Source organism: Myotis daubentonii, chromosome 11, assembly GCF_963259705.1.
Source record: "Myotis daubentonii chromosome 11, mMyoDau2.1, whole genome shotgun sequence".
Taxonomy (NCBI): domain Eukaryota; kingdom Metazoa; phylum Chordata; class Mammalia; order Chiroptera; family Vespertilionidae; genus Myotis; species Myotis daubentonii.
The window spans coordinates 77,246,265-77,263,109 of record NC_081850.1 but is presented as its reverse complement, the minus strand read 5'-3'; the positions used below and the strand labels follow the sequence as shown (position 1 = coordinate 77,263,109).

At 51.5% G+C, this 16,845-nt stretch overlaps 1 protein-coding gene across 3 annotated transcripts; it reads right to left on the bottom strand.

Moving 5' to 3' along the window:
• Positions 1-388: 388 nt before the first annotated feature.
• Positions 389-13,027, bottom strand: PHYHD1 (phytanoyl-CoA dioxygenase domain containing 1). 3 transcript variants are annotated; one of them, XM_059658268.1, is made up of 11 exons: positions 12,920-13,027; positions 12,552-12,631; positions 9,725-9,883; positions 6,261-6,336; positions 6,080-6,127; positions 4,469-4,524; positions 4,323-4,385; positions 3,708-3,729; positions 2,060-2,188; positions 1,103-1,229; positions 389-999 (listed from the first exon to the last, which is right to left on the bottom strand). In XM_059658268.1, the coding sequence occupies exons 2-11, from the start codon at positions 12,582-12,584 to the stop codon at positions 954-956; spliced, it is 759 nt and encodes a 252-aa protein (XP_059514251.1). In that variant the 5' UTR covers positions 12,585-12,631; positions 12,920-13,027; the 3' UTR covers positions 389-953. The 3 variants fall into 3 exon arrangements, with proteins under 3 accessions (XP_059514251.1, XP_059514250.1, XP_059514252.1); XM_059658267.1 differs by lacking the exon at positions 12,920-13,027 and adding an exon at positions 1,847-1,963 and having other exon boundaries at positions 12,552-12,637; XM_059658269.1 differs by lacking the exons at positions 9,725-9,883; positions 12,920-13,027 and adding an exon at positions 1,847-1,963 and having other exon boundaries at positions 12,552-12,599.
• Between the last annotated feature and the right edge of the window lie 3,818 nt (positions 13,028-16,845).

The following is a 16,845-nucleotide window of genomic DNA, read 5'->3' as shown; positions in this document are numbered from 1 at the left end:
AGGTATTTGGTCACAGAGCCAGGACCAGAATCTGGGACTAGATTCCCAGCCCTGGTCATCTCCCCCACCCCACCCTCACCCCCTTGCAGGTGAGGAGCACAGGCTGTGGGTCAGGCTGAGCTCCTGAACAACTGACCAGCTGTGTGCCCTGCACAGGTCACTTATCCTGTGACCGTGGATGGTAAGAGCACCTGCCTCGAAGGTCCATGGGGTGAGGACTCCGTGAGACGCAACAGGTGAGCTCTTGGCACAGCGAGTGAGTGCCCACTCAATGTGAGTTGTTAGGGAATCACAGACCTCACCAGGCAGGGCTGGGATGCCTGGGATGGTGTACAGCAGGGCCCTCATTTTGACAACATGTCTGCTGGGGAAAGAAGGGTCGAGAAGCTGCATTGGGAAGTCATTTTTATTCAATGCCTTGCGCTGTAATAGTGTTCTGTCTGAGGGGGGGAGAAGAAGAAGCTGGCAGAGGAGTGGCCAAACCCTTTTGTAGCCGGGAGGCTGCCTCTAGAGCAGCGGTTCTCAACCTTCCGAATGCCGCGACCCTTTAATACAGCTCCTCATGTTGTGGTGACCCCCAATTTCATGGTTACAAATTGAACATCATTAAAGCATAGCGATTAATCACAAAAACAATATGTAATTACATATGTGTTTTCTGATGGTCTTAGGCGACCCCTGTGAAAGGGTCGTTCGACTCCCAAAGGGGTCGCGACCCACAGGTTGAGAACCGCTGCTCTAGAGGGAGCTTGTGTCGGGGCAGGGGGAGGTTCCTGCTGCCCAGCTGCCACCTCTTGCCTGCCTGTCTGCAGGGCCAAGGGGCACACACACTGGCAGAAGGAAAGCTCAGGAGGAGAGAGGTGACTTCCCTGCTGCAGCTGGGCGGTCGGCAGGTGCTGGTGTTGGCAGCCACAGCTTCCCGGGAGGGGACCGTGCCCAGGCCTGCGGAGCCTTTAGGTGTACAGTGGGGGGAAGGGCAGCTCAGCTGTTGGCTGGAGCCTGCAGGAGACAGAGGAGATGACCTCGAGATGTCAGTATCACCGCTCCCCCCAGCCTCCAGGACCTCTTTAGGGGACTGGGGCACACCCTCCCTGCCACCTACCAGTTCTCCGGGCTCCAGGTGGTGCCAGAGGCCTCCATGAGGTGGAAAGTGTAGGCATGGCGCGAGCGGTCAGAGAGGTTTGCCTCGCTCTTGTGCACCACTTCTCCATGGATTAGGATCAGGCCCCCTGGCAGGGACACAGCAGGTCAAGAAGGGACACGGGCCCTGCAAGGCTCGAGCAGTTTTGTGGCCTGTTCACCTCCCCATCCATTCTCATCAGGAGGGCCTGCAGCCTGCCCTGGGACCTGAGGCTGTGCTGTGGGACATGGGTTCCCCGGGATCCGGTCCCTTCAGGGGGGCCTGTGCCCTTGGCCAGCTTTCGCAAGGGCATCCTTCTGTGGTGTTTGCAGAACCAGCACAGCTGGGCTGGTCAGCTGGGACCTGGCCAGTGAGGGCTGAGTTGGACTTCAGTTCTCCCTTTTCCAAAAGGAAGAGGGGGCCCTAGGAGCTGGCATCTGGAGTACTTGCTGGGTACCACACAGGTTCTGTGTGACATCTTCCAGCTTCCCCACTTTCCATCTGGAGAAACTGAGGCTCTGGGAGACTGGGTCATTTGCCCAAAGTGCCCAGAAATAGCAGAACCTGGAGTCCAGTCTGATCAGGAGACTTGGTGTTAATCCCACTGCTTCCCGGTTTCCCAGTATCCAGTGACCTCTCATTCTGTGACTTCACAGCACTCTGGTGAGTGGGGGCTCAGAGCAAGGCCGCAGGGCCCTGCCTTCCTGCCCCCTGCGTCCCGCCTACCTCTCTGCACTGGTGTAGGCACAAAGAGGCTGTCATCCCGGGCTGGCTCCGACCCCAGGAAGTTGAGGCCAGTCACCGAGCCAGCCGGAGCCCGGACCATCCTTCTCTCCACTCCACCTGCAGACCAAGATGGAGCCTTTGGTCTTTCTTTTTCCCAGACCCTTCTCCCGCGGCGGGTGGAATATGAGTGGGTGGGGAGACGGGTGTCCTTACTGGTGTGCGAGCCAGGGATGAACCACAGGCAGCCGTTCTCCAGCGTGGCGTCCTCCAGTGCGATCCACACGCCCAGCACCCGGCCCAGAGGCTCCGTGTACAGGAAGGTGGCGTCCTGGTGAGAGGAGGCTGCAGCAGGCCCGCGGGGGCATGAGGAGCTGGGCTCCACTCACCTTGGGCTTTTTTCTCCAGCCCCCAATCCTCTCCGAGCCCTCCGGGCCCAGCCTTCCCAGGATCAGTTAGAATTTTGCCACTTCCTGGCCTGGAGACTCAGAACAAAAGATTTCACCTCTCAAAGCTTCCATTTCCTAAACTGTAAAGTGGTCCCAACACTAACAGGCCTCATGGGATTGCTGGAGGATTTCATGATGTGTGAAAAGTGCTGATACTGACTTGTAATTACTTGCTAAAAAGTAGCTGCTAAATGGAGGTGGAAGAGGGGATAAATGGTGATGGGGAAGAAAATAAAAAGCAGCTGCTATTGTCCTAGCTGGTTTTGCTCAGTGGATAGAGTGTTGGCCTGCAGACTGAAGGACCCCGGGTTCGATTCCAGTCAAGGGCACTACCTTGGTTGCAGGCTTGATCCCTGGTCAGGGTCCTGTGGGAGGCAACCAATCATGTCTCTCTCTCACATCAATGTTTTTCTCTCTCTGTCTCTCCCTCTCTCTCTTCTACTCTCTCTAAAAATCAATGGAAAAATATCCTCGGGTGAGGATTGACAAAAAATAAAAATGTAGCTGCTATTTAACTCCAGCCCAGTAACTAAGGCCACTGTCCTTAACCAGGGACAAGCACCTCCAGTCACCGACGATTCACCCAGTGGTGGAAGTCTGGGGAGTTGAGCACAAAGTGTGTGTGTGGGCGGGCGGGGGCAACAGTGTCCCTAAGTACCCGTCCCCGGTGCTGGGGCTCAGTCAGGATGGGGACCACTGATCGAAGGGCCTTTGTCTTGGTAACAACCAGGCGAAGCAGTACTAGTCTCTCCTCTTCCTTCCTGGGGAACTGTGATTTCTGAGCACCAAACTGTAAGGGGGACATTGACAATCCAGACAATGTCAAGAGAAAGGTGTCCTAATGGGGGTGTCCCAAAACACTTGGAGAAGGAATGGCCGAAGGAAATGGGGGTGCAGGCCTCTGACTGAATGGAGGAGCTGGTCACCAGGAGGCCGGCTGGGCTCATTAAGAAAGGAACGGCTGCCTGAGTCGGTGGGCCCCCCTCATGGGAGGTATGTGAGCAGAAGTGGGTGACCGCCCACGAGGAGGGCCATAAAGGGTATCTGTGAATCCAGGCGGGGCGGGGGGGGGGAATTAATCCGTTTCTATGCTGAGTCAGTACTCCAGGGAATTTGTTAAGAACACAGGATTCCCAGGCCCTGGCAGCCCTACTGACTCATGATCTCAGGGAAAGGGGCCTGGGAATCTGTATTTTAACTAGCTAGGCGTGTGTCCAGGTTCGGGAGCCACTGTGCCGGGGCTCCAGGATGCCCCCCAATCCACTGTTCCAGGAAGGACCGGAAGGCAGCTTCTCTTGCCTGGCCCACGGACATCGCGGCAAGCACCTTCCCGCCCTCGGAAGACCCAGCAACCACCAACATCCCAGATTTCCCGCCACGGCCTCTGCTGGGTATCCAGCCCGCTCTGGGCTCACCTTCGCCGCCAATGTGAGGTTGCTGCAAGAGAAAGGGCCAGGTGAGAGCAGCGGGGGAGGGGGGAGAGGCCGCTCTGAGTTTGTGGGAAGCTCTTCCCTGGCACAGGTGTTTACCTCCAAGATTTCCCATCAGCACCCATCTATCGGGCACCTACAGGGTGCCAGGCCCTGGAGGGCTGCAGAGAGAAAAACCACCCTGCCCTAGAGGGCACTCCCAGTCTGACCATGCACATGCCTGACAAAACATGAGGCAGAGGTCAGGGGCAGCCATAGAGGCTGGGACCCAGGCCAGTCCCTCTCTTCCCAAGGGAGCTGGAAGGCTTCTTGGAGGAGGTGCTACTGAGCAGGGTCTTGAAAGCTGGGAGCAGAGCATTTCAAAAGCCAAAGGGAAGAGGTAGTCCTAGGGATCCCTGTCCCACCTACCACCACATTTTAACAGCACCAACTGAATGCCAGGTGCCTTAGCCAGAGAAGACCGATTTTACATGTTCTTCCCCCAACTTAACAATAACTTGGGAAGCCATTTTTGGCTCCCCAAAAAGGAGGGGCTTGGTATGAGCATTCTGCCCATTTTACAGAGGGTAAACTGAGGCCTGGGGAAGCCGGGGAGCTCACCTTAAAGATGTACATGCTCTGCACCACCACAGGCTTCTGGAGGCCCAGACTTCTGACCAAGGCCTGGAAAGGGGCAGAGGTCACACTGCCAGCCTAGCCACACTCACTCTGGCCTGCCCACCACCCTCGCCCCCACCTCTGCTCACCTGCATTTTGGGGGAGTGTGTGACACGCTTGAAGACAGGGTCATAGGCGTGCAGAGCTGCAGGACAGAGGTAGGCTGATGGGCCAGTCCCCAGCCCCCACACATCCCCCCGACGCCGAGCCCTGGCCACCCAGACTCAGGCCTTGTTCTCACTGATGCTGTGCATTAAGCTTTCTGCTTGTTTATAACCAAGGAGTGGGCCCCACAGACAACTTCTCCCCATCATAGGTCCCAGTCCACCCATGACTTTATTCTTGACCTTCCGGGCATCTGAGAATCACTCCCTGCCTCCCCACTCCTCAGAGGACAAAGGGCTCCCAGGGGCCCATCACGTGGTGGCATCTCAGTATTGCCACTCACTCTATGTGACTTCTCTCCTGTAAGCCTCAGTGTGCTCCTCTGCACAATGGGACTAGAAGGCCTGCCTGCCTCCCACGCTGCCTAGGACTCAGGGCAACTCATGCAACCCCCTCCCAGGGCCCGCACTCAGTAGTCACTCCTCTCACTGTTGGCTATGTTGTTACAAAAAAATCAGTGTGTGTGTCTCTGTGTGTGAAATGTTCTATGTCAATTATACCTTAATTTTAAAAGTGAGGGTTGCACCCTGACTGGTTTGGCTCAGTGGATAGAGCGTCGGCCTGCGGACTCAAGGGTCCTAGGTTCGATTCCGGTCAAGGGCATGTACCTTGGTTGCGGGCACATCCCCAGTAGGGAGTGTGCAGGAGGCAGCTGATCGATGTTTCTCTCTCATTGATGTTTCTAACTCTCTATCCTTCTCCCTTCCTCTCTGTAAAAAAATCAATAAAATACATTTTTTTTTAAAAAAGTGAGGGTTGAATGTACTTAATGCCACTCAGTTGTACACTTCAAAATTGTACAATGGTAAAGTTTATGTTATATGTATTTTATGACAATTTTTTTACAAAACTACGATGATATAACTTCAAGTTTAAAAGTAAGCAATATAGCCCTGGTCAGGTGACTAAGTTGGTTGGAGCGTTTCATACACCAAAAGGTTTCGGGTTCGATTCCAGGTCAGGGCACATACCTAGGTTGCAGGTTTGATCCCTGGTCAGGGCGCATATGGGAGGCAATGGATTGATGTTTCTCTCTCACATCCATGTTTCTCTCCCTCTCCCCCTACTTCTCTTTCTCTAAAAATCAATGAAAACATTTTCTCAGGTGAGGATTAAAACAAAACAAGAATAAGCAGTCTACAAAACAGATTATAATGTATCAGACTGAAAAACAAACCAAAACCAAAACACCAGCCTCCTAGCTTGCTTTGGGGTCTCAGAACAGGGACCATGTCAGCAGGTTAGGTGCTCCTTACGGAGACCCCAGGAAGCAGCGGGACCCAGGAGCCCCATGCCCAGGGCCTGGATCATCCCAGGCCAGGGGAGCTGAGGGGTCTGCCTATGCCCATGTGGGGGGGGCCTCTGTGGACCCCCCTTCCCAGTGCCACGTGATTAGCATCATAAGGTGCAGAGGAGCAGGGGGCGCTGCTGCCAGAAATGCCTCTTGCTGGGCCACTACTGCTTGCTTTGGGTAACACCCCCAAACCCCCCAGGCCTCAGTTTACTCAGGCCCTTTCCCCAAGGTGCCTACTTACCATGGGCAATTTTGTTGATGGCTTTCTCTGGGGGGACCAGGAAATTTCCTGTGGCACAAGGAGCAGGTACAGGCTGAAGAACTAGAGTCTAATCTCCCCTGGGTAGCGCTCCCCCACAACCGCCCTGGGGGCAGATACCCGAGTCCAGTGTATCCCCACCCGTAGGGCCCCAGCTCCGAACCTTTATTGTCAAAAACGCCTTTCTCAAAGAAGAATCGAATCTTGTCGCCGCTGCTCAAGAAATAGTCTGTGCTGCCCTGTGGAGGGGGACATCAGAGGGACTGAGCGAGCATCGCGGGTCAGAGGTGGGCCTGACCAGGAAGGAAGAGGGCGTACATGCTTCCCACCCACAGGGCTAGCGACCCCCTGGTGCTCCTCAAACCTGCCCACCACCGAGGCAGAAGTGACTGGCAACCCCAAGGGCCTGGGAGCACAGCTGGGAGCTACAAGCATGACATTTCTTGGAAACCTCTTAAGTCACATGACTCAACCTCGATATGGTGTGATTCATAACAGGCGCTACAGCGGTTCTCAACCTTCTGGCCCTTTAAATAGTTCCTCATGCTGTGACCCAACCATAAAATTATTTTCGTTGCTACTTCATAACTGTAATGTTGCTACTGTTATGAATCGTAATGTAAATATCTGAGATGCAGGATGGTCTTAGGCGACCCCTGTGAAAGGGTCGTTCGACTGCCAAAGGGGTCGCGACCCACAGGTTGAGAACCGCTGCGCTAGAATCAAACAGGCCTGGTGAGGCAGGGGTCCCGCAGGGGTGAGGCCGACGGAGTCCTAACGAAGCATGCCTGACTCCGGAGACTGGTTCAAGACGCAGATCTGACTTTATTGTTTAAGTACAGCGACATATATAACATTCCAGACCAATCAGAAGTTTACACCATCCTTAGGGCAGCCAATGGTAGGAAAGTTAGGGTACTATGTAGGGGCTCTAGGGGGCTTACTCAGGCGGGCACTGCCACTTCCCGGTGTGCCGAGAAAGCTTGTATAGGCGGAGTGCGCTCACGTCATTGCATCCGCCACTGCACTGAGATAAATCTCCTGAGCTCTTCCCACAGCCTGGTGCCCAGATAGCCTGGGGCCACTTGTGTTACCTCTCAGAGCCTCCAGGGGAATAATGAGGAACTGACCTCCAGGGATTGTTGGAGGCTTTAGGGAGAGGCTGAAGCTTACAGCAGGAGAGAGCACGGGCCCTGGAGCTAGAATACTTGGGTTTAGATCCCAGCTCTGCCGCTGACTGGCTGTGTGACTATAACCACGTTACTGAACCTCTCTGGGCTTAATTTCCTCCTAAGATACAGTTGCTATTATGGCACCTATCTCGTGCGGGGGCGGGTTTAAGGATCCTGAGCAGGTATATACAAAGCACTAGGACAGTCCTTGGAGTGCCGATAAGTGACATGTATCTGCTTTTGTTATTTTTTTTAATATATTTTATTGATTTTTTACAGAGAGGAAGGGAGAGAGATAGAGTTAGAAACATCGATGAGAGAGAAACATCGATCAGCTGCCTCCTGCACATCTCCTACTGGGGATGTGCCCACAACCCAGGTACATGCCCTTGACCGGAATCAAACCCAGGACCCTTCAGTCCGCAAGCTGACGCTCTATCCACTGAGCCAAACCGGTTTTGGCTCTGCTTTTGTTATTATTACTGCTGCTAAATAGAGAACACGCCGCAAGGGCATGGCTACAGGCTTGGTAAATATGAGCTATTACTATTCTTTTTCTATGTTCTTAAGAACCTCTCCCTGTTCATTTTCATATCATGTTTCCAGTTTTTTAGCATCATATGAAAATGATGTTCCAGAACGATGTCCCATGCTTTCCTGTGGCGTTAGCCACCCTTGGCCGCCACCTCCCTGCCTTTCTGCACGGCAAAGGAGTGGAGTGGGGTGGCACCAACCCCCACACGTGGGTTCCTGCCACTGCCTTACATGTGTCTCCGTGGCTCAACTTGGTGACTGCCCTGCCCCTTCAAAGCCTTTCCCACTGAAAAGTAAAAGTTAGGTGTGTTGTTTTTTTTCAACATTCTTAGCTCCTCTGCACCAGGATCAGGGGGAGGGAAACATGTCAGGGAAGCATAACTGATATTAATGATATTGAAGGCAATGATGCTAACTGTGTGAAGGATTTTTACTAAACTCATTTATTCATGAGAATTCCCTGAACCACGCACACGTGGACAATGACAAATGCTGAAATGAATTTACAGATGGATGCAAAGCTGACCTATCTACAGGGCAATAAGTGCAGTCTGCATAACTGTGACCAGTGCAGGGCACGGAATCATAATTGCATCCTGCCAGACCCAGCTCTTACCCATTTCTATACACAATTATCTTCTGTGCATCATCAGTTCTGTACAACTTAGAGTTGTAAAATAACTCAAAGGCAATGAGAGGTGCAGGAGGTAAGCTGGGAGGACTGGACAGGACACCCTCTCATCTTTTTTTTTTTTTTTATAGTATGTTTTTATTGATTTCAGAGAGAGAGAGAGGGAGAGAGAGAGAAACATTGACTGGCTGCCTCCTGTACACCTCCTACTGGGGATCAAGCCCACAGCCCCGGGCATGTGCTCTGACTGGGAATGGAACCAGAGACCTCCTGGTGCACGGACAATGATGCTCAACCAACTGAGCACACTGGCTGGGCTCATCTTTTTTTAAATTTCAAAGTCATTCACAAGATCAGTAGTGAATACTGAGGGTTTACTGAGTACCAGGCGCTGTGCCGAGCTATTTGCAAGCGTTATAAGCCAAGATATATGCACTTGCTCCCCCCGCCCTCCACCCCCGCCCCTCACTGGTGTCTGGAGCATTCTCAGAAGGCAGCTTGGAGAGCACAGGATTAGCCCCCTCGCTCCTGGGAGCCTTTAATTGACGCTGGACACAGGAGCCCCGTCTCTGCTTCCCCCAAGGAGAAGACTGGAGTGCTGACAAATGAAACCAACCTTTTAGAGGAAATTATCATTCTGTAACCCTTCTCCGCAAGTCCCTGCCCTGTAGGCTGCATGGCTTCCGTCATTGATTCCCTTTGTGCCCACCAGGTGGCAGCAGCTCCTCAGCACGAGTGTGAGTGAGGCCCATTAGGGGGCCTGGACTACAGACAGCGCTGGCTTGGGAGCTGGGTAGAGAACTGTGAATGAATTCCCAAGTCTCAACTTCCCCATCTCAAACTGTGCTGAGTGGTATTAAGTCACTGGAGGGAAACGGGCAGAGTTTCCAGTCTCGCTGGGGGATAAGCCCTCCACAGGCGGGCACATCCTCATTTTGGGTCCCTGGCCACCAGGAGGCCCTTGGAGACCAGAGAACTACTCAGGAAGAGGGCAGAGCAGTGAACTGCATGGATTTGGTATCAGACAGACCTGTGTTAAAATCCCGTGGTTTGGGCCAAGCCTCATTCTTCCCACCTGTCAAATGGGGACAATAATGCTGACCTTATACATTCGTCCTGAGGCATGGAGGAACTATGCATATAGGACACTGAGCCTGGAGCCTGGCACATGGAAGGCTGGGGCCTGATTTGTTTTCAGAATGAGCCGAGGGCCTCCGGGCTGCTGCTCTGGCTGGGGGCTGAGCCCCCATCAAAGACCAGATGGCATCTTCACCTGCCCCAGGCACCTACCTGCATTCGCAGCTGCTCCTCCCCCTGGGTGGAAAATTCTGTGCGGCAGTGGAGCGGGACCTCCATCTCGGCCACGATCTCACTGATTCTCCGCTGCATGGCCACACACTCGTCTGCAGACAGGAATCCTTCCAGCACCAGGAATCCATCCTCCTGGAACTACAGGCAGGAAGGGGCTCAGGCTTCCCCGCCCTCAGACATCCTTTACGGAAGCTGATTGGACCTCTCCCCCCAACTGTGTGAAGGCAGGACCAGTGTCCTGTCCATTGCTCTGGCTCCCACCCTGGCCACAGTGCTTGGCCTCCAGTGAGGAGCAATCCATATTGGCTGGAATGGCCCCACAGGTGTAGCTCAGCTGTTGAGCGTTGACCCATGAACCAAAAGGTCACGGGTTCGATTCCCAGTGGGGGGCATGCAGGAGGCAACTGATCAATGTTTCTCTCTCATCGATGTTTCTCTCTCTCTCTTTCCCTCTCCCTTCCTCTCTCTGGAATGATGGAAGGAGGAAGGGAAAGGCAAGTGGTCCAGTGAGCTTGGATCACAGGGGAATATAACCTCATTCATCTACCCGACTAAAACTGATTGAGCACATACTGTGTACCAAACACGGTTTTAGTAGCTGGAGATTCAGTAACAAGAAACCAGCCAGGATGCCTGCCTTCCTGGAGCTGCCAGTCAAGCCGAGGAGGCTGATGGGAACAAGCCGCACACAGGGGAATAGATGTCACAAACTGCTGAGTGCAAGGAGGAAGAGGGCAGTTCTAGAGCGAAAGGAAGGAGCGTCTAATGTAAACCAGATGGGGAGGACGGGAGGTCTCGGGGCAGCAGCCCTGCGGAAGTGACATTTAAAGGGACCAGCAGGATAATGGGAGCGGAAGAGACAGGGAGGAGCACTCCAGGGAAGGGAGCAGGATGTGTGAAACCCTGAGCACGAGAGAAACACAGAAACGTGAGGAACGGGGACCCGATGGTGTCGAGTGAGGGGAGGGTTGGCAGGGAGGCGGGAGGATGGCAGGGGCCAGGCCACGCAAGGAGCTGGGCTTTGGCATGAGTGCAGTGGGGCACTGAAACCCTTGGCTTGCTCCGATTTGCCTCCAGTCCCCTTATTCTGAGGCTATTGAGGTAGGAAAGAATATCTGCTCGTTTGCCGGCAGATAGGAAGTCGTAACCTGAATAGGGGCATTGGAAGTCACCTCCTGAACCCCTGTGAAGTGTCCGATTTCCAGTTACTGACCCCTATTCCCTCCTCCACGGATGCTCAGTTCTGCCTTCCACGCACAACAGGGCTTTGGGACATTCGTGCCCACCCACCACGGGCCCTTCAGTCTCTGGGCAGCTCTGCATGATAGAAACTTAATCCTCATCGCAGAATCAAGCCGAAAACTACCCCCTGGGAACTGGGGGGGTGGGGGGTATTGTGCATACCCGTGATCCGGTAAACGCAGTGCTAGCATTCTTGAGATAAGAAGTTGGAGGGCCCTGGCTGGGTGGTTCAGTTGGTTGGAGCAAAATACACCAAAAGATTGTGGATTCAATTCCCAGAGCGGGCACATACCTAGGTTGCAGGTTCAATTCCTGGTCAAGGCAAGTTTGGGAGGCAACCAATTGATGTTTCTCTCTCTCTCTCTCTCTCTCTCTCTCTCTCTCTCTCTCTCTCCTTTCCTCTCTCTAAACATATTCTTGAGTGAGGATTTAAAATAAATAAATAAAAAGAAGATTAGCAAATAGGGGGGCAAAGATGAATGTGTGGGGGTGTTCACTGAGGCACAGTGACAGCAATGAATCAGAAATAATCTAAATGCTCAGCACAAAGGGATTTGTTCAACAAAGTACGGGCGGTCTGTCTGGAACGCAATGTCTGAAAAACAGCACGTGGTAGAAAAATACTTACTGACATGGAAATATGTTCCTGATGGGGAAAAAAAAAGCCACATGCAAATGAGTATCCTAGCCACTGTGAGAACTTGGGCAATATGGCAAGGGTTCAATAAGCAATAATTCATAGCTATCAGGATGGACCTTATAAAGATTCTACGGCTGTATACCAAAATATTGTGTCAGCATAAGCATTGGTGGGGTGGCTCTACATTTTCTTTTTGAGCCCTTCTGTGTCTTTCTGCACTTTTCTCTTGTCATCAGGAACAAACAACAAGGGACGTGTTATTTAAAAGACTGTGTCTCGCCCTGACCTGTTTGGCTCAGCGGATAGAGCGTCGGCCTGCGGACTGGAGGGTCCCAGGTTCGATTCCGGTCAAGGGCATGTACCTGGGTTGTGGGCACATCCCCAGTGGGGGGCGTGCAGGAGGCAGCAGATCGCTGTTTCTCTCTCATTGATGTTTCTAGCTCTCTATCCCTCTCCCTTCCTCTCTGTAAAAAATCAATAAATATATTTAATAAGTAAATAAATAAATAAAAATAAAAGACTGTGTCTCTCTAATTCCCATGAGGTAGGCTTTTGTGTTTAAGGTACATTGGACCCTGGCACCCAGGCATAGCTCTGAGACAATCACCCCGGCCGGCCCCGCCCCTGACTCGCAGGCCCAGATCTGGGCGGGCAGGGACTGGCTGATCCTGGCACCTTATTATGGGTTTCGGTCACATCTGCACACATTCCCATCCCACCCTGGGCCTGTGGTCTGGACGCCCAGGCTTTGTGGACAGGAGTTAAGAGATCATGGGGGGAATCAGCCACTCTGCTTTCAGTTTCCTCTGTTGAAAATTGGCAGGGGATGGGGTTGTTTTCGGAACTGGGAGCACTTTCCGATCAGTCCAGAGGGTCTTCCTACTCTTACGCAATGCTCCCTGCCCCCACCCTGCAGGCCCCTACCTTCTGGAGCTGCACGGGGTTCAGGCAGGCCATGAGGACGAGGTGGTCCTTCGGGTGGCTCTAGGCTCTCCGCGCTGGTGCTGTGCCCCGCCCAAGGTGGAAGAGGAAAAAGGTCAGAAGGGGAGAGTGCATAGAGCCTGGGAGGCCCAGAAGGACTTAACTATTCCCTACCCAGAGAAAACTCAATCCCTGCCCCACCTCCACCCCAGACCAGCCTGGGCCTAAATCCCAGTTTTTTCAGGCTCCCTCTGACTTCTGTGCCCAGAGGGTCCTGGGTCCCTCTTCCCAGCTAATCCAGGATTAACCCTTTCTGATCCCCTTCAAGGTTTTTCCTGCCCCCCACCCCCTCTCTGGGGCTGGCTGCTTACAGGTGCGCAGAAGTTGAATTTAAGAGGTATCTAGGAGTAGCGAGGAGCGAGTGAGCGAGCAGGGGCTGGTTGGCGCAGCAGCGCAGCAATGCCTAAGTCAAAGGAACTTGTTTCTTCAAGTTCTTCTGGCAGCGATTCTGACAGTGAAGTTGACAAAAAGTTAGAGGAAAAAGCAAGTTGCTTCAGAAAAGCCTGTAAAGAAGCAAAAGACTGCCGAAACCGGTTTTGCTCAGTGGATAGAGCGTCAGCCTGCGGACTGAGGGGTCCCGGGTTCAATTCCGGTCAAGGGCATGTACCTGGGTTGCAGGCGCATCCCCAGTGGGAGATGTGCAGGAGGCAGCTGATCGATGTTTCTCTCTCATTGATGTTTCTAACTATCTCTCTCCCTTCCTCTCTGTAAAAAATCAATAAGATATTTTTTTTTAAAAAGACTAAATGTCATTTAAAAAAAAAAAAAGCAGCAAAAGACTGGTGAGATGTCAAGAGCCCTGTCATCAACAGAGCAGCTAGCAGCAGGGATGACAACATGTTCCAGACTGGGAAAATGAGGTACGTCAGCGTACGGGACTTTAAAGGAAAAGTCCTAATTAATATTAGAGGATATTGGATGGATCCAGAAGGTGAAACGAAACCAGGAAGAAAAGGTATTTCCTTAAACCCGGAGCAATGGAGCCAGCTGAAGGAACAGATTTCTGACATTGACGATGCAGTGGGAAAACTGTGAAATCTGAGCCATATAAACCTGTACTGTCCTAGTTGTTTTAACCTGTCTTTTTACATTGGCTTTGTTTTTTAAATGTTGTTTTCCAGGCTATTGTATATTTCGATTGCAGAACAATTTGTAAGAATACTTTTTTTTTAAATGTGCATTATTAAAAATGTAATGTGCATTATTAAAAATGTTCTGAGTGAAGCTAATTGTCAACTTTATTAAGGGGGTTGCTTTGTTATACCAATGCATACTTGATTGATAACTTTCCCCTTTTTTAGAAACATGACCTGTTCACTTGATTGGGTAGATTTGAAAAATATTCCTTATATATACAGAAAGGGTAGTTAGAACACAGAACTTTGATTTTGGTGTAGAAGGAGAGGGGATAATTGTTGACTTTCCTAGGTTTACAGGAATTTAAGGGGTGGGTGCATTTTGAAACAACCTGCTAACAGAGAGATGGTGCTGAAATCTGTTATTACCCAGGCATTTTCCAGCTGTTTAGTGCACGTTGTTAAACCTTCATATAAGGAGGGCTTCTCTGGCGGAATTTGGTAAGTCGACTGCTAAATTCATTTAAATAATGCTACTGGATATGCAGTATATAGAAATTATTAACCTTTTTTTAAAATATATTTCTTTATTGATTTCAGAGAGGAAGGGAGAAGGAGAGATAGAAACATCAATGATGAGAAAGAATCATTGATTGGCTGCCTCCTGCACAACCCCCACTGGGGAACGAGCCCGCAACCCAGGCATGTGCCCTTGGCCGGAATCGAACCCGGGACCCCCCAGTCCGCAGGCCGACGCTCCATCCACTGAGCCAAGCCAGCCAGGGCAGAAATTATTTATCTTTTTTGGGGTGTGTGTGTATGTAGGGAAGGATGAGAGCTGGGTTAAAATAAGAGCCAAATGAACTCCTATTGAAAGAAAGGGTACTTTTGTTTCTGTTGAAACTTTATCTTTTTGGTAAGATCACTCAGAAGGAAAGCTTGGCATTTGGGGGCAGCCATTTCTTGCCGTGTGATGCCAACATGGACTTAACCACCACCGGCCCTGGCATGTGCTCAGCAGAGGGCTTTCTCATGGGGTTTTACTCTCTGTCTTTTACATACAAGTAGCATGTGACCAGTTTCCAATGCTCTTGGCATTTTATGAAAAGAACCACCACTAAAAAGGAAAAACTGCATATAATTGGGTTATTCTCTTTTGTTTTGCTACATAAATGCTTAAGAACGTCTTTTGAAGACTGTTCCTACCTCATTAGCTAGTCAAGATCCGGTGATGAAAAAAAAAAAAAAAAGATCCGGTGATGATCAACCTATTCTCCAGAATATTTTTGGAAAAAAGATTATGAAAATAAAAAGTATATACATCTTGGCTTTGGCTATTGAGGGGAAAAGGAAAATAATTGAGAATTAAGTGTTCCTGATGACATGGGTATGTTCAAAGAGTCCTGTGAAAGTCTGAAATAGTAAAAAGGTGCTGGCTAATATTTAGGTATTTCTCTTGATAGTCTGATACTCACTTTTTATGGAAATCCAGTGAAACACTCAAAAGTTTTTTTTGTGTGTGTGTGTTTTTAAAAATATATTTTATTGATCTTTTACAGAGAGGAAGGGAGAGGGATAGAGAGTTAGAAACATCAATGAGAGAGAAACATCGATTCAGCTGCCTCCTGCACACCCCCTACTGGGGATGTACCCACAACCAAGATACATGTGCTTGGCCGGAATCGAACCTGGGACCCTTTAGTCCGCAGGCCGACGCTCTATCCTCTGAGCCAAACCGGTTAGGGCTGTGTGTGTTTTTGTTTGTTTGTTTTTTAGTAGTGGTTTTCCAGATAAATTCTAGGAGTAAAATCTTTACATAGTCACACACATGTACTTCTGTAACTGGAATACCTGTATGCTTTGTTGGGTACATCTTCCATGGAGATGCCAATGAACATACTACTACATCTGTGAATATTTTAAATGTTGAAATAAAAAATAAGAAACGTGAAAAAAAAAAAAAGAGGTATCTAGGCAAAAAAGTTGGGCAGACAAGAGGACACCTGAGGGCAGGCCCTGGTGCCACCACTAATTGTGACCCAAGTCCCAGGACCACCAGCCTCTTCTGGGGAGGGAGGGTGGAGGCCTGGGGGACGTGCACACCAGACTGGCCCTGGCTGGCTTCGCATCCCAAGGTGGAAGGTGAAGGAGAGGTCTCTCCAGGGAATTGTCTGGGTCCCTCCCAGCTTGAGACCCCAGCTCCTGGGGGGTTTATGGAAGGGAGTGTGTAGATGTGTCTGCACCTAACAGGAAGGTAAAAGATAAGGGGGAATCTTAGAAGGAGGAAGAGGTAGCCCAGCTGGCTGGCATGCCTCAGTGGTTGAGCATAGAACTATGAACCAGGAGGTCACGGTTAGATTCCCGGTCAGGGTACATGCCTGGGTTGCGGGCTTGATCCCCAGTGGGGGGTGTGCAGGAGGCAGCTGATCCATGACTCTCATCATGGATGTTTCTATCTTTCTCTCCCTCCTCTCCCTCTCTTAAATATATTTATTTATTTATTTATTTATTTTTTAAGGAGGAAGAGACTGGAAGAGTGGGCGCCTGGGTCGTCAGAATGAGGGAGAGCCGGTTCCGGTTCCCCACCTCCAGGCCCAAGGAGCTTGGTGTCTCAAGCTAGGCTGGCACAGTGGAGGCCAGGGGTGGGAACAGCATGCCCGCCCACCCTTCTGCCAGCCCTGCTCAGCCGCACACAGGGCCGTTCTGGCTGCAGCTTCTGAAAAACTGGCCACTGGCCTTCCCTGAAGTGATGCTTTCTGAATGGCAAAGGGACAGAGTGTCTCGGGGGTGAGTGCAGGGACACAGCTCGGCCCTCAGGAGCCCTGGCCCAGAGTCAAATTTTGTTTCCTGGGCCACCGCACTGGGAGCAGCTGCGTGGTCCCAGGCTCCCTAGGAGGGCGGGGGAGGGTAAGCCCCTCCGAGCTCCTGGGGCTGGAGGGACAAGAGGTTCGCAGGGTTAGGCTGGGAGGGGAGGGAAGGTGGCCAAACCCTATGGGAGATATAGCTGGGACTCAGCTCACTGGCTAGCCTGGCCCCTTCGATGCAGCCACCCGGCGGATAGAGACATGTGCCAGGAGTGCAGGGAGGGCCACCGTGAGGGACTAAGAGCTCCCCTGGATCCTCAGAGCAGCCTGGGCTCCATCCCAGCCCGGCCTTACTTT

Excerpts from the sequence above, each read along its gene's own strand:
- PHYHD1 (XM_059658267.1), bottom strand. The coding sequence starts at position 12,584 with ATGGCCTGCCTGAACCCCGTGCAGCTCCAGAAG. Across the intron at positions 4,525-6,079 it reads CATCAACAAAATTGCCCATG|CTCTGCACGCCTATGACCCT; the intron begins GTAAGTAGGCAC and ends TCTGTCCTGCAG. Across the intron at positions 1,964-2,059 it reads CATCCCTGGCTCGCACACCA|GTGGAGTGGAGAGAAGGATG; the intron begins GTAAGGACACCC and ends CTTGGTCTGCAG.